The following is a 25,477-nucleotide window of genomic DNA, read 5'->3' as shown; positions in this document are numbered from 1 at the left end:
ATTTATGACACTTTTAATCTAATATCTGATATTTATAACTTAATATTTGACCATTATTATCTAATTTCTGACAATTAAGAATTTTATTTTTTTTTCTGCTTGTATGACCGGACTCACGTGAGTCCGTTTTACACAATACTTTCACTATAAGTATACTTAGGCTCTGTTCTTTTGAGCTTCTGGGCAAAGCAAAGCAGAGTTGAGCCGAGCAGATTTTATTACTACTACTACTACTATTACTACATACTACTACTACTACTAATTAATATTATTATCACATTATTAATATAACATTAAATATTATTATTAAATATTAATTATTATTATAATAATAGTAATAATTATTATTATTATAATTATTATAATAATAATAATTATTATTATTATTATAATTATTATTATTATTAAATATTATTTTATTATTATTATTATTAAAAAATTATCATTATTATTATCTTTAAATATTAGTTTTTATTATAAAAAATCTATTATTATTATTATTATCATAATTATTAAATATTAATTATTTATGATTATTATTATATATTTATTATTATTATTATTATTATAATTCAATATTAATTATTATTATTATTATAATTATTAAATATTATTTATTTATTTAATATTATTAATATTAATTTTTAATATTATTATTATTATTAAATATTATTTATTTATTTTTATTATTAACTATTAATTATTATAATAATTCAATTAATTATTATTGTTATTAAATATTAATTAATTAATTATTATTATTATTAATATTTATTATTATTATTATTATTATTATTATTATTATTATTATTATAATTCAATATTAAGTACTGTACTATTTTTAAGCAGAGCAAGGCAGGGTAGGGCAGAGCAGAGAAGATTGAAACAGAGTAAAGCAGGACTCGGCAGAATAGAGCAGAGCAGCTCTAAAGAACGGGGCCTTATTTCACTCTTAGTGGGCCATGCCTTTTAAAGGTGTTGAAAGGAGGAGGATATTGAGAAGCTCTATCCTGAAGAACCAAAATCGGTCTTGAATTTGCTTACTAATTAACAAAGAATCGCTTTGCCAAAATTTAATTAAGTGATATTCTTAGTGTTAATCGTAGTTATCAAGTTAGAATCTCATGACAAGACATTGGGTGCCTTTTCATTACTTGATACGACCCTCCTCCTTGTGATGCCACTACCACTTTTAGTGGAATTAACAAGAAACATACCATATAACACCTTCCTAGAAATTGCCCCCCAAAAAATCATAAAAGAAATATTTTGAAAAAAAAAAAAAAAAAAAAAAAAAAAAAATCTACTTCATTTTTTCTCCCAAGTTTGAAGCAATCTACAAGTGTGAATGAATGAATTGTCTTCTCATGATTTTCCTCATATATCATCCGATTTTCCACAAATACTATTCTCTTCTTTATTTCACTTCACCCAAATTAGATTTGACAATCATATCATTAGTCTCCTACTATACACTACACATATACACACTTCAATTTAATTGTCCTATATAATCATCAAATAGTGTAGAAGTAGCTAGCTAGCAATGGTGTGGCCTCGGCCGCCTCACCGCCACCTCCTCCATGAAGCATCACCACCCACCGCAACCTCACCACATAGCAACGAAGCCCATGTCACAAGAGCTAATGCCGGTATAGATGCTAACATGGTAGTCATCCTAGGAGTGTTACTTTTTGCCTTGCTATGTGCTCTAGGGTTAAACTCACTTGTACGGTGTGCCATCCGTTGTTGCACCGGCCACCACCACCACCACCACCACCACAACCGGCAAGACCTAGGCAACACGTACGTGGGGGCGATAAGTCAAGGGCTAAAGAGGAGCACCATAAGGCAAATCCCAACAACAATATATGATATAGCAACAAGTGTTATGTCAACGGATTGCATGATATGTCTAGGGGAGTTTATACAAGGGGAGAACATAAAAGTGTTACCAAAATGCAAACATGGGTATCATAGTAAGTGTATTGATACATGGTTGCTTTCGCATTCGACTTGTCCTACATGCCGGCAATCACTATCGGAATGGACGGGCAACGATGCCATTGTGGTGCCTATGGAAATTATTCGGAATCGTACGGGTTCCTCGAATCGTGAGGTACGTGGTGTTGAAGATGCTACACAAAGGCACTAGAGAATAAATTGTGTGGTTGTTAGGAAGATGATTGATGAGTGAGATGAACTAAAGTTGTGAGAAACATCCATGTCAATGTACCTTTGAAGCACCACCTTTTAAAGAAACAAAAGAGAGGTATTTTGTAGATATGTTATTATGTTGTAATGTATCACCATGTGTATATGTACATGCTTAATACGTGTATATACGTACCATTTTTTCACGAGATAATACAAACCTAGTTGCATCTACACTCTAATTTCGTACTTGGTATTATTATATGAGTCTTATGACTAGATGTTGCAAATACATCGTTTGGATTGACTTTGATGGGATTTGGTTTGGGTTGTACATTGGGTGTTTACTCTTTCAATAATTCTAGTTGGTTTAAGTAATAATTGGTTTTCAATGATATTACTTCTAAAGTTCCAATGTTATTCATATTAATTATTTGGGCTTTCTTTAAAAAAAAAATACTTTTTTGGGCTGGATCAATAGATGAGGCCTTTTCAATTTGGGCCATTATTGGGTCAAGTTACTATAATTTTGCATGCAGTTTGATTCTGAAACAGACAATTTTGTTACATTATAAACAAGTACTCCCTCCGTCCTTTTATTAGAGTCTCATTTCTCTTTATTGTGTGAATAATAAATGTTAAAAATGAGACTTTAATAAAAGGACGGAGGAAGTTTATTTCGTGTATATGCCATCAGATTTGTCTCAGACTACTTTTTTTTTGTGAATAACGTCAGTTTATTTCGCGCATTGCGCATTGAACGTCTTTAACTGATGCAAATCCGATATACATGAGATGAGACGAGTTTTGCAAGAGCTGTTATTACCAAAGAGGACATTAAATATTATTAGTACATGAAACATAATGAATCAAAAGAAACCCCACCAAAACATTAGTTTCCACCAGTTGCTAAACAGCACAAAGTTAATTAGGCACAAGTGCGCAACATGATCACAAGAGTCTACATTCATTTGCGTTACATTCATTTGGATAACTCGGCTGAGAGGTTGTTAGCCAAGCACTCGATGGTTGAAGGACTCACTGACCTGCTTCCACCTAAGTACCATTTCTTGATCATCTCCGCCACATTCTTGTTCTCCACGGCTGTCTTTGTTTCCTCTTTCTCATCCGTTGTTATAGTGATCTGACATCAATAAACTCCGTATCAATACAACTGGAGACCTATCAAAAATTGTCTAAGCCCATACCTTGCCTAAGAAAGTCCAATCAACATGACAACATAGACTTGAAATTTTGAAAAGCCATGAAAAATTAGTTTGAAATCCACTTCAAATAGAAAATTGAGATTCACACGAACTGGAATAAAAGAAAACCATTCCACCCCCTAAACAAACATAAATTTGATCCAAACCCGTAAATCCAACACAATGAAACTGGAACAAATTGTAGTGAAAATCTCGAAAGGCCACTAATATAGGTACAAAAAAAACACTTCTAACTCAAATAGTTAGATTGATCCTGCAGATTAGTACAATAGATCAAGTTGAGTTTTTTAGTGATACATCATAATGTAGGTCCTTTTCTTTCCTAGTATTTAGCATATACCATTACTAATTCGAGCAGCAAGTAATTAAATAAGAAGTATACCTCAGCAGTGCCTGAAGCAAAGAAGCTGAAAGTAAAGAAAGCGTTTTTCTTAAGGTATCTGGTAGGGAAAAACTCTGCAACCTTCTCAAGTGCAGCTTCCTCCTCTTCTTCGTACTTGTCGATAGCTGCCAATCGGTCCCTTACTGCACCCTCCAGCTGCGTGCCTAATTGTGAAGCCTTGATCTCCTTGATCACCACCGCCTTAATCACTGTTTCGACAGGTGCTGTAAACAAAACACACATCATCCAAGTTACAAGGAATTATAATTTACAAGTCATTTGTTGAAAACAGTTATGTTCTGCTACTATTTGTTCATGTCTTTTTACCTGCGGTAAGAGCATCGAAGAAATCATCATCCTCGGCGAGTTCCTTTCCTGATTTACCCTTCCATTTCTGCAAGTGTTGTACCACTTCTTTCTCCATGTACACTCCAATTGCTGTGAACTTTATTTGCAGAAAATGGATTTCTAGTTCTGTGCACCCTGTTGTGTCCAAAACAGAATGTTCATTTGCTTAGAAACTAACAATTTTTCGGATGCAAAAAAATTTGATTAAGAATTTCTTCATCTTAACAGATTGATAATATAATGCTTTCACTTCATTTTCAATGTGGGTTTATTAGTCAAGTGTAATTAGGCTGCACAATTAGGTGCACCTTCAGTCCCCTGGGTCTCGGCCCGGGTTCGATGAATGTACACTTTGGACTTACCATAACAATGCAATAAATTAAGTAGTGAACATCTGGGAAATAATTTGATCTTCTTCAAAATATTTCTTCAATGATGATGCAATCAAGTTTGATTACAAAAAAGAAATTAAAAGCTTGATTAAATAGAATCACTTACCATAACCTAATAAAGGTAGTGACTTTGTCAATGTAAGTTGAGGAGCAAAAGCAATATCATCAACCATTACATCGTTTCCCACTGCATCATTAGTAAAAACCAAATTAGTGATCACACAAAAAGAGGGTTTGATGTTTATATAAGCAATTGCAAGTTCTAGCCTTTTAGGTGCTTGGTTGGTGCCATATTGTTAAGGACACTTTGCTTACACTAGTCATTTTTTCCCCTTTTCATACACATAACTACGTACTTGTATTCTAAATTTAGTCTTAAAGGTACCAACTAATTCGTTTTTTAGAAAGTCACAAAAGACAATGATCTAGATAAGACTTGATCTAAATTTAGTACATACCACCCACAAGAATATTACTAATACTATACTCGTACTATCATTTAAGCAATTAAGCTAGCTTACACTGTTATGTGATTCGTGTACTAACAACCACTTATATTAGTTGTCGACCAAATGTCAATTTGGGTTGCGTATGGTGACTATCTCTATACAAACCCAACCTAATATAAATTAAGTAGGACAGAATATGTGACAAATTTGAGCATTGAATGGTATAATTAATGATTGATTTAACTTAAAATTCTCTTTTCAACTTCTTATATGCAAATCTAAGATCACATGCAACTATATGTGAAAAAAAAAAAAAAAAAAAAAAAAAAAAAAATCATTGAAACAAAGTCATGCGACATGGACATCCTATACAATGACCAACTAACAATTTTACATGTCATATAACTTAAGAACAAGAAGAAGAAATAATATCCTAGATTATTAACAAGTTATACATGTGGGCATGCATACATAGTCTTAATCACATCATAAAAACATCAATGGAAACAACTTAATCATACACAAATCTAATAAATTAGAGAGAAAAAAAAAAGGGATAAAACTACTTACTGATAATAGTAGAATAATTAAGAACTTCTTCCAAAGCAGAGCTGATAAATGAGAGAGAAAACAGAGGATATAAGTGTAGTGCAAAGTGTATGAATGTTAGAAAATAAGTTGAGTTATAAATATAAGTATGAAAGGGTAGCTAACAATCAAAGGAAAAGTGGGTAGGTAAAGCTTAAGAGAGGTTGCACTATTCTCTACGTTCTCAATTTCTAGTCAATAAATTTGTGTAGTTATTTTTATAAGTGTCCTTTCTTGGTCTAGGTAGGAGCCACCGCCCGCCTGGTTCTATATTTTAAGCTTCATAATAATAAATTGCCCTCCTTTAATGACATTTTTATGTTGGTGGACCCTGATAATGCGGGGTCCATATGTAACGGAAAATAAAATAATCATTTTTTCATGAGTTCGGTGTTCACCCATCGGAATATATATATTTTCTCTGTTTTTTTTAAATGTATTAATTTGATAGACATATTTATTAAGACATAACTTAAATCATTAATATCTTTAATTATTAATAAAAATTACAATAAAATTATGTTATGAAAGTAGATATTGTGACGAATTTAATGATATATTATATACTACTCCGTAATATTTTTTTATTTTATAATAGCAAAAAAATTAAGTCAAACATGACACGTAAATAATGCAAAAGTCAAACCGATACATTTAAAAACGGAGTGAGTATATATATTTCCTCTTTTTTTTTTTAAGTGTCTCATTTTGATTGGTATATTTATTATTATGGAAATTTGATTTATAATATTTTTACTTATAAATAAGTACAAATTAAATTATAACAAATTGATATTTGGACACTATACATTGAGACGTTTGTAACAGGTATCTACAAAACTACTTAAGCTCATATTCCCTCCGTCCCTTCATTAGATTCTTACTTCTAGAATTTATTTTTCACATAATAAAGAGAAGTATGAATCTAATTAAGAGACGAAAGAGAATATATAAAATGCAAATATTAATTAAAATGGTATGTTATAAATAGTTTCAAAATCGAATAAGTGCAATTAAATAAAAACGGAGAGAGTAATATACAAAGTATATGAGGATAAAACAGATGTCATCTATTTGAATGGAGAGAGTAATATACAAAGTATATGAGGATAAAACAGATGTCATCTATTTGAATGTCGTAAGAAGTACTTCGTATCTCTTATTGCTTATTTTAATCTTGTTTGAATAATAATTGATAAGTAATAAAACAAGCGGCAAGAACATTATACAACGTATTTCACATGGACTTTGTCCAAAATAATAGTTATTTTCTAACCTTATAAAAAAATAAAATAAAACAAGAAAAGAGTAGCTTCATTGTTTGTCTCAAGAATTAACATTTGCGTGATGACAAAAGGTGTCCTTCGTTAAATAATAATCAAATTAATCACAACGTTTTCTTTTCTAGTAAGTTATAATGTGATTGCTACATACGATGAGTATCTTTTATTACGTATTTAGAAAATATTTTCTCAATTTTTCCCTCGCCACACGAGTCTCTTTTTATTAACTCTCTTCTCTTTTTATAACTAGTGGATTTTCACTAATTGTGTTTAAAAATAAAGGATGCATGTCATGAGTTTAGAGATCTCAAAATTGAAAAGTGAGTGGTAAGGGTAATGGTGATATTGAACATGAATACAAGGCTTACAAGCTTTAAAACGTCTCTCTTTTGAATTAGGTTTAGGGATTTAAGCTAACAATATACAGTAAATAAGATGCGATGCTTTTACAAGTTAATTGCCATTAAATCTGAAAAATTAAAAGAAAATTAGAGATCAAAATTACATCTTTTGAAGAACGATCTAACCCTAGATGTGTCATCATCAATTATATGTTTGATTTGCTATAGCTATAAAAAAAATTATGTTTATCTTACGTGTTCCTCCTCATGTGTTTACATATGAACATGTAAAATGCAGTATAAAAGAGAATGTAAAATTAATTCTTAGTATTGATTATATTTTAAAAAAACTGACCCTCACAAGTCATAACGAAGCACATATATTGACTTCTACTTTAAAATTATACTTCAATTTGGACTTGAGTAAAACATTAAAGTCAAAGTCTCATTAATGGACTAGAAAATTGGAGCTGTCCGATTTGAATGATTAAGAAAATGTTGTTCCATAAAATAGAATTGACTTTTACTCCGTATTAATTTGTTGAATGTTATTAGCATCCATATTTGAAGCTTGTATACATAATTTAGTCATTATTTTTTTGGCAAATATACATAATTAAGTCAAGCAGTTGAATAAATATCGAGTGACAAGACAAATATTAAAAGCATATTTTTATTCAACTACCTTTCAAGATAATTTGAAAATTGAAGACCATGCGTGTAGTTAGCCCAAGTGAGCCCCAATAATTAATGCTGTATCCACCATTCATTTTTTAATTTTTTTATTGGGGAAGAGATGTCCACCGTTGATTTTACCTAACTTAATTTTTTTAATAGTTTTTACCTAACTTTTTAGCTATTTGTTTAACAAAATGTCAAACTTTAATTTAGAAAGATGAAAATAGAAGAGTTTTGAAACTACACTTTTTCCCCTTCTTTGTTTTTTTTTTTTTTTCTTTGAAGGCCTTTCTCCATTTTTGGAAATCACAAGGGTCATTTTTTTTTTTTTTTTTTTTAATGAGTCAAGTAATTTGTCATGCCCCGTAAAATAGAATTGACTTTTACTCCGTATTAATTTGTTGAATGTTATTAGCATCCATAAATAAAATCCACATATATGCAAATCTAAGATCACATGCAACCTAACTACACGTTATTTATGATGATAAAACTTTATATCTAATTTATACAACTGATTTTATTTTATGATGGCTAATCATTGTTGATTAACTTGATTATGTTTTGTTAATATTACCAAAATAAGTTAAATTACTATCCTTTTTTTTTTTGACAGATAAATTACTATCCTTAACTACCCTCAGCGAATAAGAATATTCAATTTTATTTTCCATAATCACAAATATTATTTACAAATTATAATATAGTTACATCAAGAGTAGGGAATAGGACAAGTGCGGAATGTTGAAAAGAACTGGAAAAGGATGGGTAGAGCTAGATATAACTATATAACTGTTGGGTAGCTACAAGTTCATGGAGTGTGAAATTGTGAAGCGACGGTGGGTAGAAAATTAAAAGGCCATAAATAAAAGTCTTATTTGTAATTTACACATGTTATAAAAAAATTTATTCGTACTATAACAAAAAATATTAAAGTTTAGTTGATTTAATCAACGTTAAATTAATAAAATAAGGTCTATTAAATAAAAATTAGGGTAAGGGCCTATTCTGATTTACAGTAAACAACTTAAACTGAACTGAATCGAACTGATTGGGGCTGAACTGAACTGAATAGAGTTGAAATGAATTGTTTATGAGAAAAGGAAATTAAAAACTGAACTGATTAGAGTTGAACTGAACTGAACTGAAGTGAAATTAAGCTAAACAAAACAAGCCCTAAGTCTTGTATGTGGCTAGCCACACGGTGTGGCCATATTGGTTTATAAGAATAATCTTTATATATATATATATATATAATATATATATATATATATATATATATATATATATATATATATATATATATATATATATATATATATATATATATATATATATATATATATATATATATATATATATATGAGTAACCCATTTTTTCATAAGAGTAACTCTATTTTATCTGATAAAGTAACTCCAATTCATTATATGAGTAATATTAACTAGTTTAGAAACAAGTACTAACTCCTATTTGTTCATTTGAGTAACTCCTATTCTAATCTTTTAAAAAATTAAATAATGATTCCATATATGTAAGAGAGTAACCTCTTTTTTCTCATTTAAGTAATCCACATATATTGAGATAACCTCATTTTGCTCATCATCGTGAGGTCTGTAACCTCCTAATTTTTTAATTAATTGTCTTATATGTGAAGTGGCGGCTAGCCACGTATAAGAATTTGTCCACGTATAAGAATTTGTGAAAAAAAAAATAATAATAAGGGTAATCAAGAACTCAAGATAAATATAAATATAAAACAAATAGGCAGTGAAGAGTGAAGATATGATTTTTATTAAGAGATTATAACTAGTAATATTAGTAACAATAACAATGATAACATTTGTAAAAGAAGGTTCTAACCTATATTTAATCCCTTTAAACTTTTTGTGTATACATGATTTAAGCCCTGCTTTTTCCACCTCATTCTCATTGAACTGAATTTATGTTTACCGAAATTAAATTAATTCTATCGAAAGGAAATAATTTCTTACTAATCACTCATATTTTACTGATTTTATTTGTTATATATGTTATTTGATTTCTTTCATATTACTAATTTCCATTGCTTAAATCTTATTCCTATTGAGCTGACACTTTGTTTGGATATAAAGAAATGAAAGAAAAAGAAGAAAAAGAGAAAGAGAGGGGGACAAATTCTCTTATTTGGATAAAGAATTGGGAGAAGGAAGGAGAATGAGAGAGAGGGATCTATTTTTCCTCTCTCTTTAATAAGCATAATCCCTCCAAAATTAGAGAGATTTGGAGAGAAAATGGAGCTCATCTCTCCCTCCCTCCCTTTCTTTACCCTTCCCTTCCTCTTTTTTCCCTCCCCTTCGTTTCCTTCCTTCTTTGCTATCCAAAGAAAGCATGAAATTATTTTTACTAAATAGTACTCCATATCATATACTCCATATGGACCAAAATTGAGTTAAATGCCAATAATATGACTTCCACTCCATCTCCATTATAGTTGGGCTAAAGTTGGGCCAAATGATTGGGCTGTCAAACAATTCAACAAAGTCGGCGCAAATAACTTTTAAGGATATTAATTTACCACGAGAAGAAGAAACTTCGACGCAAGCAAAAGGCCGCGTATAAGTTACAACTAACGTATGGCTCAACCTCAATCAATCTCACCATAAGTTTACGCGCGCGAAACATACATCCACCACGTGCCCTCCTCAACCCACCAATCACTCATCCTACGTGGCATTTAAATTCTCACCCCCTTTTTTCTCTCCTGCCACGCTGTCATTAATTATTCCCTTATTATCCTACGTGGCAATTTTAATTTCATGACGTGGCAATTTTGGCACACAAAAAACTCGCGCCTTGCAACAATCCCACCTTTCTTCAAACTCTTCCAAAATAAATTCCTAAAATCAGATCTATTTATTTATCTTATTATTATCTTCGAAAATATAAACCCAGGAATTTTCTCTCTCCTCAAATTCTAACCCAATTCAAAAATCTAACATTCACCCACTTTATATTTCTTGATTTTAACCCTACCCATCTCATCAATTTCCGACTTTGATTGATTTATTTCTGGAGATTTTTTCTGGGTATTTTCTTGAAATTTTCTGGATTTTTTATTTTTGATTTTATCGGAGTTCGTTGGGAAGATGGCGTGTTTGGGTCTCCATTCAGCAGGAGAAATAACGATTCGAGGGCACAGAGTTGGGGACTGGGTCAACAAGTTACCGAATCATACTCTGAACAATCAAGTTCGGGTTTCGAGCACGACACGATACGATACGACACGAAAGAATAAGACAATGACAGCGAAATGTGCAACGGCAGCGTTGACGGCGGTTGAGGTGGCAAGAGGGCAAGAAAGTGGGTCCCACATGAGAGGGGGAGAGCCGGAGAAATTTGACCGTTGGATTAGAGAATCAGTGGGTGAGATTGTCAAGAATCTAAGAGAAGCGCCCTTGTTCGTACACGTGTACGGTGGAGGAGGACCCGATAGTAGATTAAAAACAGAGAGAGCGGTTGCAGAGGATTGGAGTGAGTTGAAGGGTAAATGGGTAAAAGGGGAGGAGCCCTCTCCTGAGGGGATCATACTTGTGGAAGAGTTAAAAGAGGACAATTTGGGTATTTTCGAAGAAGTCGAAGGGCAAAATGGGGATTGCGAAAAAGCGTGGGGGGTGTTAATACAAGGCAAAGGGGAAGATGGGGGTGTTGCTTGTTATTTGTTGAAGACTAGTAGAGTTGGGTGTGGTCATTTGGGGGTGTTTTGTACACATTATTGTTTGGTTAAGGTTCAAAGTTTTAGAGAAACGGCTCGGTCACAACTTACAAGTTGTTGGTTGGTATAGTGTCGATTATTATTAGTATAGTATGGGCGAGGTTGGATTTCTTGGAATTGAATTGTGAAAATTATGATAATATTCAAGAGATTTGGTTGTTTTAAGATGTACAAAACAATTTATAATATAGTTTATGATTTTAGAACAATTTGAATAGTTGTTGCTTGATTCACTCTATTGTACAAAAGATTTGATTTAGTTTGATGATTGAAGCAATGTGATTCTACAATTTGCACACGATTATTATCAACTTGTTTGTTTGTGAATTGCTTATTTTTGTGGAATCTCTTGGTTGATGAAACTCAAATTCTTGATTACTTGTGTGGTGTACCTAAAATCGGGTATTATTCACATATTACATGTGAAAGTACACGTAATATGTTGTTTAGATATTTTTGTTATTTAATAGTGTGTAATAACTATTATGACCACATTTTTTTTTGTTGAGAATCTTGCATTTGACATTAAATATAATGACCATATTTTAATGTTGAGAAATATTTTTATTGCATTAGAAAATTCTTCTTGTAGAGTCACACGGAGGAAAAGAAACCCATGCACTATTGGTCTTGAGAATAATATATTTTAAAAATAATTTATAATGTGAAATCCAATTAAAAGGATTTGTTTCAATGTATAGTTTGAAAATATCAACTTTATATAGTTACATATAGCAATTTTTTATAATAATCGAGTACTATATAAGTAATATTGATGTTCCAATATGTTAAATTAGGGTATAATCTCTATTGAGTCAACTATGCGATATTATTAATCATATCTTCAATGGCAGTGTCAAATGTCAATTGTTTTATATTTGTATACAGTTATGCAATGGTTAATGGTACTCAAATTGTAATTGCAAGCAGGCTTGGATGACATGTCCATGATTAATCTTCAAAATAACTCCAACTGCTAATGTTGCCTTCACCCAATATAATGTTTGTTTTGCTTAGGCAAGACAAGGGAGCCTCTTCCAAGAAATTACTTGTATAAAAGAAGTTGTTCACCTAAAGAAAAGATAATAAATATACAAATAAATAAATAATATTAGTGATATATTATTAGTTTATTACGAAATCATTGTTGATTTGGAGAAGATACGGATGTTAATATGTCGTAATACTAAATATTGTACGTGCTTACTAATTGAAAATCATCCAAAATCTAGTATACGAGTAATAAAGTAGTTATTTTTATTGGTGACAGTGTTCAATAGCAAATTTACCAATTTTTCTCTGTTTATAATACTGATTTATATATAGGCTTTTATAGCTTTGTCATTTTAATACTCCGTAAGACATATACCACGTATTAATTTATGTTTATTACTCCCTTCGTGTGAGAGTGAGGGAGAGCTCAAGTGGTACTGGGATACTGGGATCGATTCTCATCACCCGTCCTTATGGCTCTTTAGACACCAAAAAAAAAAAAAAAAAATTACTCCCTCCATGTTTTAATAAGTGTTACAGTTTGATCAAACAAAACACGGAGGGAGTAAGGAGATAAACTTGTATTTTCTCCACAAGATTATACTAGCCTTGTGCATGTTATTCCTCTTCATCTTGTAAATAAGTACTTCGTATAATACTTCCTCCAATCTTCAATCATGTATTAGCCAAAATTATTTCAAGTTAATATTCTACTAGATGTATCGAGAAATTTTGTTCAAAAAAAAAAAAAAAAAAAAAAAAGATGTATTGAGAAATTTAATAAGGTCACACATGAGACATGACTATATATAGATATTTCCTAACATATAAATTGCCGAAGACGTTTTAAGGAGTTTCTATAATAACGTAATATTTTCACAATTGCAGCTTTAAAAAGAAATTGTATAATAACGTAATATTTTCACAATTGCAGCTTTTAAAAGAAATTGTATAATAACGTAATATTTTCACAATTGCAGCTTTAAAAAGAAAACGAAGGAAATATTTAATATCAAAAATCCTTATTCTAATGTAAATCTAAAGAAGTAATGTTAAATGTCATCTTAATACATAAAATATTATTTTAAATTAAAGTGTAGGATGAAACCACAAGGGACAACAATAAGAAGACCGTCCGTGGGTGTTATTCCTCACATGATCACATCCAAAGGTCAAATTATATTGTCACTCATTCAAAAAACACCCATGCCATGTCCTCCAATTTTATCTTTGGTGGTAGCATAACCAAAAACCAATCTGTAATATAATCATCAGTAAAGTAATAAGCCAAAAAAAGTGATAGAATATGATAAATATTCTCGATATTATTCTGTATAGAAGGATATAGTGCCTGTTCACATTTACTGAAGTGGGCTGAACTGAACTGAACTGATTGGAGCCGAACTGAACTGAAATGAATATTTTATGAGAGAGGGAAATTAGGAGTTGAACTGAATTGAATTGAACTGATTGGAGCTGAACTGAACTGAACTGAACTGAAATTAAGTAAATGTGAACAGGCCCATAGTTTGTTAATATTCTGTAATTATCTTGTGAGGTTTCCTAATGCGTACTTTAGGGCTCACATATGTAACCCTATATATATTTGATCAATGGCATACACTTCAATCTGAGGAGTTTTACACAAAATCTAAAATGGTATCACAACACAGGTTTTGATCAAACCTCGTTTCCGCAATATTTTTTTCTTTTTTCTTTAGTCCTAACCCTAGCCATACACCTCCCTTCACCGTTGCCTACCCTAGCCGCCCACCATGACCAAGGACGACGGTGACAATTCATCCTCTTCTAACTACCATCTTGCCTTTGGAGTGAATAACATCAAAAATGCAATCCCCTTGATTCTTGATCGTGACAAAGTTTAATATTCAAGTTGGGTTGAATTGTTTGAATGCCATGCTCATGCATACAACGTTCTAGATTATATTGACCCAAAGACTTCACGACCTACAGGTTTATCGGATGATTTATGGAAGAGACTTGATCCGGTTGTTAAAAACTGGATTTATGGCACAATCTCTCATGATCTACTTGAAACGATTTTGTGCAAGGGAGCCACGACTCAAGAAATTTGGGACAAGCTCAAGGCGATCTTTAAAGATAATAAAACAACTAGGGCGGTATATCATGAAAATCAATTCAATGCTTTACATCTCTCCAATTTTACAGACATCTCTTCGTACTGTCGTGAATTGAAGAATTTAAAGGATCAATTGGCCAACGTTGATCAATCGGTGTCGGAGCAAAAGATGGTGATTAGGTTGGTCTCGGATCTCGTAGGTACTGATTTTGACACCGTTGCTGCCATAATACAACAGTTAGACCCTCTGCCATCATTTGAAACTGCTCGATCTCGTCTTCTTCTTGAGGAGTCAAGGCGTGCCAATGATACGAGTGCACCCGCTTTGTCCTTCGTAGCCCAATCAAGCAATTTGGACTCCACCAGCATCACCACCGCGCCACCACAGCAACAGCAGCAGTCGGCCGGTAAGGGTGGCGACACAAGTGGACAGGGCAGAGGGCGCAGTCGTGGCCGGGGCAAAGGCCATGGCCAGCAGCAGTAACAGCATAAAAAACCCCACCCCAACAGCAGGGCGCGCCCAGGCCATGTGGGGGGCTACTCCGCAACAACAGTGGCCACCAACTGTAATACCCGAATATTTTATGATTTTATACGTATAATATTTTATTGATAAATAATTATGTTATTTTAATTATTAAGTAACCTTCCTTATCTACATAGTTTATTTTTGGAAAGTTTGAAATCTTATTTCATATGTAATAGTACTCTTGTTTATGAACAATAAATACTTCTCATACCCTAATTATGTTAAGGTTTGCCTCCACTTCTATTTATCTTTTGTAACTATAAACCAATTTCCCCAAAAGTTCCTTCGGAGATTTTATTGTACTTTTGCACCATTTCCTTTTCAATGCAAATCACAAATTGGATTTAATACAATCCAAGTCAACCCATCATGCTGCTGATTAATTACGCCGGCTATGTGACCTTGCGATTCACTTTTGTCGAGGTTGTAGACGGTGGAATTGATCTAATTGGGAAGGTAATCACACTTATTTGTTTTGGAGTGGTTTGCCTATTCGTATTAATATATGTAATCACACGATCTTAATTCTTGGAGTTGTTTGATTATAGATTATTGTTTTTATTAATTATATTTCGTATTATTACGTATAAATTTTATGATTTGTTATTTAATTTGTATGTTCAAGATTTATATATATGTGATTAAAAGTGTTGTATTATATGATTTAATTGTCGTGTTATTTGATTGTGTTATTTATGCTAGGAATTTTAATGTTGTTGTAATAGGGAGTATTGTATTATTGAGGTTTTAGGGTTATTAATGCAGAGTATTATTTTTGGGTTGTGAGTTAAATAATTTTGGGAACTAGTTTTATTGTCATAAGAGTTGAGATATTTATGAATTGAATTGTCATGTTAATTGGGAATTTGTGCCATTATTGAGATATAATCTATTAGTTCCTGAATGGTTATTTGATCGAAGTATGAGATCAAAAGGTTGAGAATGATTATTTTATTCTTGGTTTGAGGCTCGGCGTTTATTACCTTAGTCCTTGGCATATTGGTAAGAGGATGATAATTATTAGTTAAGAATGAAGTATAATCTTTATTTATATTTTTCTATGGTCCCCTACAGTGGGATTGACCCATATGTGGTCTGGTTTAAGGTGTTTTTTTGTTATTGAAAGTATTCAAGTTTTTATACTTGTTGGTTTGTTATTCAAATTATCTCATGTTCAAGGCTAGGTATAGAACAAAGAGCATGGCATACTTATGGGATAAATGAGTTAATTGAGTGAAGGTTCGTATTATTATACAAGGTTGAGTTTGACAAAGGTTATTTTCAGAGTACAATGAGTAATGTAGTTTTGAACTACATTGTTTAATTGAGCTAGTAATGTTGATTATTCTATTATACTCTGTATTCTGATATGTGGTGATTACTCAGCTTTTTGTTGTTGTGTGTGTTGTTTTGTTGTGCTATTTGTGTTTGCAGCCATATCTTTTTCTAATGGTGGCCCTGCGACGATCTATTTTGAAATTTGTCCTTAATGGTGAGCAGTCAAGATTGTTTAAGTAGGTTGATCAAGTGATCGTAGTTAAAGGAGCTCAGGTGTTTCGATTAGTATGGTACAACGAGTCTATAAAGTTGTATAAATAGCTCACCTAGTTTATTGGGTTGTAATTTTTGGGATTTTGTAAGCCTTAACACTTGACAGGTTGTCGAGTGTGGCGTTGTCGAGTGTGGCGGTAATACCTCCAATTTAGGTGTATGCTTCCGCAATTTTATTCAAAAGTTGTTTATTCTTCCTTTAATTCTTGTTTATTATTAGCTAGTAAATCGGGGGTGTTACACCAACAGCAGGCCAGCAGGCCTTGTCATGGGGTTATGCCTCCTACCCATTCCCACAGTAGGGGGCAGGTCCGAGGCCAGCACACCCGCAACAGCTACAGGCACACTACACAGGGCCCTCGCACCAGCAGCCACATTATGGTCAAAGTTCAGAGTACGGTACAACAATGAGTCCAACTGAGCTAGGCAACACTTTTGCAACTATGAGCCTACCAAACTATGACTCGTCTTAGTACATGGATTCTGGTGCTACTTCTCACATGACCAATCAAAGCCGGTAATCTCTTACCCCTTTTTAATTTAAGCACACGCATTCCAGTAATGGGTTATGGTCATTCCACTATTGCTAATAAATCCCTTGCTTTACGTGATGTCTATTTAGCTCCACAAATTATCAAAAATTTAATTTCTGTTAGAAAATTTACTTCTAATAATTCTGTGTCCATAGAATTTGATCCTAATGGTTTTTCTGTGAAGGATCTTCGAACGGGGAATCTAATAACCAGATGCAATAGCGCGAGGGACCTTTATCCTCTGACCACAGCTTCGTCAACTTGTCTAGCCACTTCTCTCACAGCCTTGTCTCCATCCACATGGCACAACCGTCTAAGACATCCTGGGGCACCCACCTTAGATTTTCCTAAAAGTAGGAATTTGATTGTTTGTAGTAAGGAGCATGACTCCAGTACTTGTGTTGGTTATCAATTGGGAAAACATACTCATTTGCCTTTTTATCATTCTAATAGCACTACTCATTCTGCTTTTGAAATTATTCATGTTGATTTGTGGACTTCTCCTATTCACAATGACAAGGGTCACAAATACTATCTATTTAGTGCTTTTAGATGATTTCACTCATTATGTGAGCCCTAAACGCGTTAGGAAACCTCACAAGATAATTACAAAATATTAACAAACTATATCCTTCTATACAGAATAATATCGAGAATATTTATCATACTCTATCAAAAAGAACAACAATAAATAGAGGGAATATATTATACAATATTTATGTCTTTATGATTATTCTTATGATACAGAGGACTTGGTAGCTGGACACAACAAAATATTTGATGAATACATTTATTTTTTTATTTTATAATAAATGGTTACAATGAGTATAAGTTAAATTATTGGCACATATTTTTTTAATTATTGAAATATTACGTATGTTTTAAGAAAATCGTAACAAAAAAGGAGTGTCTAAAATAAAATTCGGAAAAATAATACTCATGAAAAAGGAACAAAAATGAGTATAGGAGATGGAATTATTTTCCACAAATATTTGTTTTTTTCACCTTATATTTTCATTTATTTGAGCAAAAATAAGTTTAGCTAGGTAAGTTCAAAATAAATAAGTTTTCACAAGTTCAGATATTTCATTTTGGGCTAAGCTACCTAAGTTTATTAGTTTGCAATTAAAATACATTGTTATAAGGTCTAATAAGTTTTGATAATTTTGGATAAGTTTAAATTATAATAGTGAAATGATTATTTGGAAATGAAGGAAGTAGATGATATTGCAAGTTTTGCAACAAGAGATAAGTTGGATTGGGTTTTATATATCTTCAATAATTTTATTATACATCATCTAATCTATTTTTTATTAGTCGCAAACTTAGGTTTGTGAATTTATTTTGTAAATTAAATGTTATTTGAGCACGGGTGATCCTTTTTTACGTTAATTATGTTTGAGACTCTTGGTAAAATGTTGGTAATGAAAATGCGCTATGCAATTGGCTACCATGCCTACCAATGAGCCGAGAAAAGCCATAATTCTATTATTCTTGCAACATGACGAATCATCAATTTTTGATAAAAAAAATTAAACAATGAGCAAAAATTATAATTATTTCAAGGTAAAGTACTGTGTAGAACGGACTAACAACAATGTTCGCCTACATAAATTCCAATCACCTTCAAAGACACTATCACTTGGCGCTAACTCGATCCTCTCCTACCTCGATCATTCATATACCTCCAAAAGGTCGTTCAAGGCGCAGAACTATCTGAAAAAGGTAACGTCACTGAAAAATCCCATCATTTTAACCTAACTCGCCGAAGAATTAACCATAGGTTCAACAATCACTTGATAAAGTTCTTAATCGTCTGAGACAGTGAGACTCCGAGGTACCTAGGCACATAGCAAGCGTTGAATATCGGAAACCTCATGACGTCGTCATTAGCGACAGTGTTGGGAAGGTGATTAATAAGGTTAAAAAAAAGGTTGCATAGCCTAAATATGGTTTTCAAAGTTATCAAATTTTATACAAGTATTAGATATTAATTTTTTTATATTAAATATTGATTTTTTTTTTTTATTTATTTTTTTAATTTTATTTTTTATATCACATACTAAAAAGTTGACATCAGATTTTAATACTACCTCTGTTCTTGAAATTTCGACTCACTTACTATTCATATGGTCAAAATAAAATAACTTTGACTACATTTTATGATTTATAAAATCAAAATAAATTAACAAGTTTAGTCCTATTAATTTCCCTTACTGATAAAATTTTCAAATATCAACTTTTTAAAAAAAATTTAATTGTACATAGCCGAATTTATTAATGGTCAAAGATGTTCATTAGAGACCGTGTAAATGCAAAGTGAGTCGAATTTTCAGGAAATGAGGAAGTATGTTAATATTAGATACTCCATATTGAAATGTTGATTTGATATCACACTATCAAATATTATTTGTCAAATTTGATATTGTGATGTGGGAATCTGATATAAAATAAATCTAATAATGAAAAAAAAAAAATCAAAATTTGATTTGAAAAAGTCAATCTAATATAAGACTATTAAATTTTAATTTTAGAAAGTCAAATTTTGATATTAGAATGTTAAAATTTGATACAAAGTATTTACTTTTTTAAAAAAACCCTAGATATGATACTACTCCCTCCTTCCCCGAAAGAACGATTCTTTTAGGTTGATTTCGCAGGTATTAAGAAAATTAAATAAAAAAAAAGTAAAATTGTATTGGAAAGAGAAGTTTACATGGGGTTTGTAAAAAAGTAGAGAGATAAAGTATTAAAAATACATGAAAAAACAAAATTTTATATAGGGAAGCTAATTTTGCATAAAATATTGTTGTAAATTGGTGGATATTTTAATGTAAATGGGTCGATTATTTTGGGACTAAAATTAAGCCAAAAGGGTTAAACTTTTGGGGACGGAGGGAGTATAATATAGTAGTATAATCTGATACTCTGTATTAAAAAGTCAAAATTTGATACTCCGTATTAAAAAAATGTGAAAATCTGATGTTATTATAATATACCAGACCCAGGACAAGTCCGGTCTCACACAATCGTACAATACCTTCTCAAAATTAACAAAAGACAACTCCAATTCAACTAAAATTAAATGTCAAAAAAGAATTTCAAATGAAATAAATAAGCCCCAACCAATCCCAAACTCTTTGAAAGAGCTTAATTAAGTCATTAGATTGACTAATTAATTAATTGATTATATTATTGTCCACAAAATTGGGGTAAGGGACAACCGAGGGAGAAATAATGAGTAATGACCAATTACCCTCCAATTGATTTGAATTTGAAATAAATTTTGCACATTATTTTGTCCAACCCTCTTTCATTTCTGCGGGAATTAGCCCTTTTAGGAGAGAGAAAATACACATGACTTCCTAACAAATGGAGGCGGCAGTAGTGACTACTCTAATCTCACCGCGCTTCACTTGAATTCAAAATCTATTTCTAATTTCAATTCAATTTTCTACTCTTTTTAAACTTAAATCCCCAATTTTTGATTTTCTTCAATTAAAAATATAAAATCCCCAAAGATTCTCTTGTTTATACTTCAAAACCCTCAAGAACAAACAAACCCTAATACCCGCGCTTCCCCAATCTCAATTTTCATCTCAATCCCACTTCATTTCTGGGTTTTTCTCAAAATTACCAACTACCAATCAAAGTTTGATGAGTTTTCTACCAACCCTTTTCAGCAATTTTAGATTTGTGTGATTTTTGATCTGGGTTCGAATTGGGGATTTGGGTTTTGTTCAAAGAGGTCAATTTTGTGGTGTAGGTAATGGGAGATGAAATGTGTTCCCATGGTGCTTCTGAGGCATCTGGGAAGATCCCACAATCTGATTCTAAGGTTAGCATTTTGACTTTGTTTTTGATAAAGGAGTTTTTTTTTTGTTGGTTTGATTTATGTGTTTGAAGATTTTGACTTGTTATTGTGGATTTTGTGTGTGAAGATGGTGGTGGGCGCCAAGCGGCGAGGCGAAGAGTTGGAGGATGACTCTCATGTTAGTCGGAAGCAGATTAAAATGAGGGATCTTCAATCGGAAGGTATAATGATCGGTTTGCCTTTGAAAGTTTTGAAATTTTGATGTTATTTTGCTTTGTATAGATGTTGTTGGCTAGCTTTACTTGATCTGAATTGCTTTTAGGTTGGCAGGCTTGCTTTGATCGTTATTATTTAGTGGAATTCTTATCTACATTATCATATTAAGGATTTTAAACCCTCTTGTAATTGTTTGCAAAGTAGGTGTTGTATAAATGAGGATTAGTAAATTTGTTAAAATTTCACGCTCTAAATGTGTCAAAAAATGTCGTGGTTTCACATATTGGTATATGCAATTCATTGTGTAGGTAAATTTTTAACTAAGAATTTCCTGTTATATGACAATTATAATGTACTATGTACATTGTGTATTAAGATCAAGTATGATACTCCGAGCAGTTATTGTGCTTTCCTTTAGATGTATTAACAATGAAAATCCTCATTTGGCCTCTTTTCAGAACTGCATTTTTAAAAATAGTGCATCTACTTTTTTTTAACCACTTGAGTCAAATTAATGAGATCTTTTGCCACAGGAATTGACACTCATGAACCCGAAACCTCTAAAATTGATGAAATTGAAGAACACATGGACATTATAGAGACCCAGAGCTCGCAAGTTCTTGACAAGAATGCCATTGAAAATGCAGATGCAATACAATTAGGAGGATCGGCAAAATCTACGCATTTAGTTGACCATAATGATTCTATGCCACTGGATCTCAATACTGAAATGTGCACTGATGAAAATTCCAGTTATAATGATGCTGTTCTGTGTTTAGAAGGTCCCAAAAAGCATTCCTCATGTGCAAAAGGCAAAGCAATCCTTGAGCATAATCGTATGCCTTTGGGTGGCGGCAATCGCTTGGATCTTAACGCTGAAGATGTTGCTAGCTCAGTTAATCATGAATCTTTCAACACCCATAAATCTCAAAATAATCAGCAAATGAGGGACACTTCTGATAGTGGGAAAGCTACAGATCGCTTGGAGGATAAAGATGCTCTAAGAAAGTGGAAAGAGATGAAGAAAAATGGTTTTATGTCATCTTCTTATGGCTATGGAGGCATACCAGCAGCACCTAAGCAGCGTGGAAGAAAGAGCAAAAATGAGGTGCTCAAGCAGAAGATGGAACAAGCAAAGAAAGAACAAGTTGATAGGTTTACGAAGATTGCTGCTCCTAGTGGATTGCTAAATGGATTGAACCCTGGGATTATTAACCATGTGAGGAATAGTAAACAGGTGCATTCCATAATTCAGTCACTTGTGAAATCTGAGAAACGGGCAAATCGTAGACAAGCAAATGAGGTGAGAGCTGAGAGTAGAGAGCTATCTGAAAGAAACACAGAACAAGATAATGTAAAGTTTTCTGGGGTACATGGATCTGGTCTCTCTTATGTAGTTTCATCTCTCAGTTCTATGCCAGAAAGCAGTTCACTTCAGGAGAACCATTTTTCGCAACATAGTTCTGCCTTATATAGCTCAGAAGATAGGAGTGGATACAGGGATCCAGCCTCAGAGGAGAGGAGGACTTATCCAAACATATCTTTATTTTCAAACTCCAAGAATTATAGTGAGGATGATATACTTGCTCTAAAGTTGGCATCTTCAACCAAAGCCTCAGAAAGCACTAGCTGTCTTTCAAATGAGGAATCAGCAAATGGTAGCAGTGTTGACACTCTTTCTGTTAAAGGTGAGCTTGTAACCCTTTTTGCCTTTTTTTTTTTGCTTGTAGTGCTCATTATTGCAGCAATTATTGAAGCATTTAAGATGAAGCGCATAACTCGACAATGTATTATCTTAATTTTTATTCCTGTTTTGATTCTTTTGAAGTCAAAGGTCATTGGCTATGTTATAATGGTATCATCTTGTTGACCATTTAACACTTTTTAATTTCCTTTGTCTCAGCTGCTACAGTAGCTTCCCAATGGCTGCAACTTCTACATCAGGACATAAAAGGGCGTCTTGCGGGTGAGTTTGCATTCATTGACCGCTTTACATGTGAGCTTTCATTGTTAAAGATTTGTGGGTCATTTAAGTGGGCTGGTTTAATTATGGTTCTGTTGCAGCTTTGCGACGTAGTAAGAAGAGAGTACGTGCTGTTATTACAACTGAGTTGCCTTTCCTCTTGTCAAAAGAATTCCCTCCCAACCAGGGAAATGATCCTTGTATGATGAAGGATTCTGCTTCTGGCAACCCTAGTAAGGCCACAGCTGAATTGCATCAGTCGCACTGGAGTAAGTTGTTCAACCAGATGGATAGTTCTCTTTCCGAAGAAGAGAAACAACTGGTAAGTTAAAAGGAAGATGTGGATTTAGTATTATAATTTGAGCACTTTGTATATACTTCTTCAAAGTCATTTGCTAATATTTTATTTAGATGAAAGCAACTAAAATTACTCATCTTTTACCTGTGGTAGGAATGCTGGCTGACTCAAGTAAGTGAAATGATGCTTCACTGTGATCAAGGCCTGCAACATGTACATTGGAACGCTATATTTGAGATGCAGCATATGGGAATTGTAGATAACAATTTACGGTAGAGCTTTAGTCCTTGTCACTATTGCTTTAATGAGAGTATATGTTCATTTCATTCAGCTATATATCTGATTACTGCTTACTTTTAGATTAAACTGATTTAGCATGTGAAGATGTGATTGCTTATTTTTACTTTTATCACTTCCTATGCTACTGATGTGTGCTTTGGTTCTTATATGTATATGATCTGCAAAAACTGTTTGCTCTGTTCTGCTAGAAAATTCTACTTTGGTTGCTATTGATAATTGGCTCTATTGACTGATTTCTGGCTACATAATTCATCAGTGTTGCATTCTAAACTTTGGTTATATAATGCTTAAATGGGAATCATAGAATTGTAGGCATGAAAATAAGAGCTTGCTTGGCATATTTATGGAAGTGTTTTATTGACCTTAGGAGAATTGTAGGCATAAATATAAAAGAAGAGGATCTGTCATTAAGAAAAAAGTCTTATTTGGGGTGTAAATGATGTGCTAATGCTTGCATCACATGGCTCAAGGAAAGTCATTAATCCTTGCATTGTGGGGGTGATGTTTGGTTGTATATTCGAATTTGTAGCTTATAGCATGTAAACTCTATTGCCTCTTGTTGTCTTAGTTCTTTTTTTGTTAAAACCTTTTGTTTCACAACAATATTTGTCTAAATTAATTTTTGACAGAGGTTAAAGAAGTAGAGAAGAGCTGATAGAATTGTTTTTGATGAAACAGTGAGTGAACTTATATCAGGACAACCAATTTAAACCTTACCATATTAACAAAATGAGGACTAATATTGTGAGCTAAAGTTTTTTTAAAGGAAATTGTTTGTTTGTTTGTTTGTTTGTTTTTTTTTTTTTTTTTTTTTTTTTTTTTTTTTTTTTTTTTTTGTTTTGCAAAAGCTTGTTAGCAGCTGGCATTTCTTTATAGCTTTCCAAAATTGCTTGGATGTGATGATATTTTAAGTTTACTTATGCCCATCAACCATAATTTGAATGGTCAGATTTAAAATTTATTAAGGTATGCCTTTTTCTTTTGACTACAGATCAAAGATTAATGATCCAGAGAAAGATCTGTCTGTGAGAGCCGCTGCAGCTTCTATATACTCGACGTGCAATTTTTTATCTTCAAGGGAAAATGTCAGCTGCTGCTGATAATTCCTCACAACTTCTCTAAATCCCTTGTTTTCAATTATAGTACTCTTTTTTTTTTTTTTTTTTTTTTTTTTTTTTTTTTTTTTTTCCCTTCCCTTTTTCTCTCATAGTTCGAGGAGATCCTCTGATCTCCATGTGCATTTACCAATTTCACCTTGTTCCTTGGCGGAATAATGATCTGTCTGAGCTTGTTTCATGTAGAATTAGCAGTTGACTTTACCCATGTATCCATTCAATTTTCTTAGATGTTAGGTGTAGAAACTGATACTTTGGATATTCATGTCATAGTGGTTAGGAGAAGTTTTTCTTTACCCTTTTACTGCTACTCGATGCTACTTGTAGAAAGTAGCTAAGCCATTGAGCTTTATTGTATTTAGATGAATGAATAATTCTGTTTCAGATCTGATTTTGTCTGCTTGCCTGTTGATGAATCAATTGATCTTGGCATGGCAAATGGAATAAAAATTGCATGACTAGAGAGAAATG

The 25,477-nt window shown here is 32.4% G+C and overlaps 3 protein-coding genes across 3 annotated transcripts; 2 read left to right on the top strand and 1 right to left on the bottom strand.

The window, feature by feature from the left end:
• The first annotated feature begins 1,245 nt into the window (after positions 1 to 1,245).
• Positions 1,246 to 2,382, top strand: LOC145584728 (RING-H2 finger protein ATL78-like). Its single transcript, XM_081641532.1, has one exon. It carries the CDS (start codon positions 1,547 to 1,549, stop codon positions 2,153 to 2,155), a length of 609 nt encoding a protein of 202 aa, XP_081497658.1. The 5' UTR covers positions 1,246 to 1,546; the 3' UTR covers positions 2,156 to 2,382.
• A 554-nt stretch (positions 2,383 to 2,936) lies between these two features.
• On the bottom strand, positions 2,937 to 5,634 carry LOC145584727 (chalcone isomerase-like protein 2). Its single transcript, XM_081641531.1, has 5 exons — positions 5,522 to 5,634; positions 4,609 to 4,689; positions 4,090 to 4,245; positions 3,763 to 3,986; positions 2,937 to 3,298 (listed from the first exon to the last, which is right to left on the bottom strand). Coding segments are annotated over exons 1-5 (624 nt in total). The 5' UTR covers positions 5,523 to 5,634; the 3' UTR covers positions 2,937 to 3,136.
• Positions 5,635 to 20,612: 14,978 nt separating this feature from the next.
• On the top strand, positions 20,613 to 25,028 carry LOC145584725 (uncharacterized). Its single transcript, XM_081641530.1, has 7 exons — positions 20,613 to 21,138; positions 21,242 to 21,335; positions 21,864 to 23,018; positions 23,234 to 23,296; positions 23,395 to 23,615; positions 23,745 to 23,863; positions 24,883 to 25,028. The coding sequence occupies exons 1-7, from the start codon at positions 21,070 to 21,072 to the stop codon at positions 24,989 to 24,991; spliced, it is 1,830 nt and encodes a 609-aa protein (XP_081497656.1). The 5' UTR covers positions 20,613 to 21,069; the 3' UTR covers positions 24,992 to 25,028.
• Positions 25,029 to 25,477: the final 449 nt, after the last annotated feature.

The sequence above is a fragment of the Chenopodium album genome, chromosome 16 (genome assembly GCF_948465745.1).
Source record: "Chenopodium album chromosome 16, dcCheAlbu1.1, whole genome shotgun sequence".
In the NCBI taxonomy this organism is placed as follows: Eukaryota; Viridiplantae; Streptophyta; class Magnoliopsida; order Caryophyllales; family Amaranthaceae; genus Chenopodium; species Chenopodium album.
The sequence above is the reverse complement of the archived record's forward strand: the minus strand, read 5'-3'. Positions and strand labels throughout refer to the sequence as shown.

Bases quoted from the DNA above. Each gene is read 5' to 3' on its own strand.
- LOC145584727 (XM_081641531.1), bottom strand. The intron at 4,246-4,608 runs GTAAGTGATTCT...TGGACACAACAG, and splicing joins ACTACCTTTATTAGGTTATG to GGTGCACAGAACTAGAAATC. The intron at 3,299-3,762 runs GTATACTTCTTA...TATTGATGTCAG, and splicing joins TTGCTTCAGGCACTGCTGAG to ATCACTATAACAACGGATGA.
- LOC145584725 (XM_081641530.1), top strand. From the start codon at position 21,070: ATGGGAGATGAAATGTGTTCCCATGGTGCTTCTGAGGCATCTGGGAAG. The intron at 23,297-23,394 runs GTGAGTTTGCAT...GTTCTGTTGCAG, and splicing joins CATAAAAGGGCGTCTTGCGG to CTTTGCGACGTAGTAAGAAG. The intron at 23,616-23,744 runs GTAAGTTAAAAG...TACCTGTGGTAG, and splicing joins CCGAAGAAGAGAAACAACTG to GAATGCTGGCTGACTCAAGT.
- LOC145584728 (XM_081641532.1), top strand. From the start codon at position 1,547: ATGGTGTGGCCTCGGCCGCCTCACCGCCACCTCCTCCATGAAGCATCA.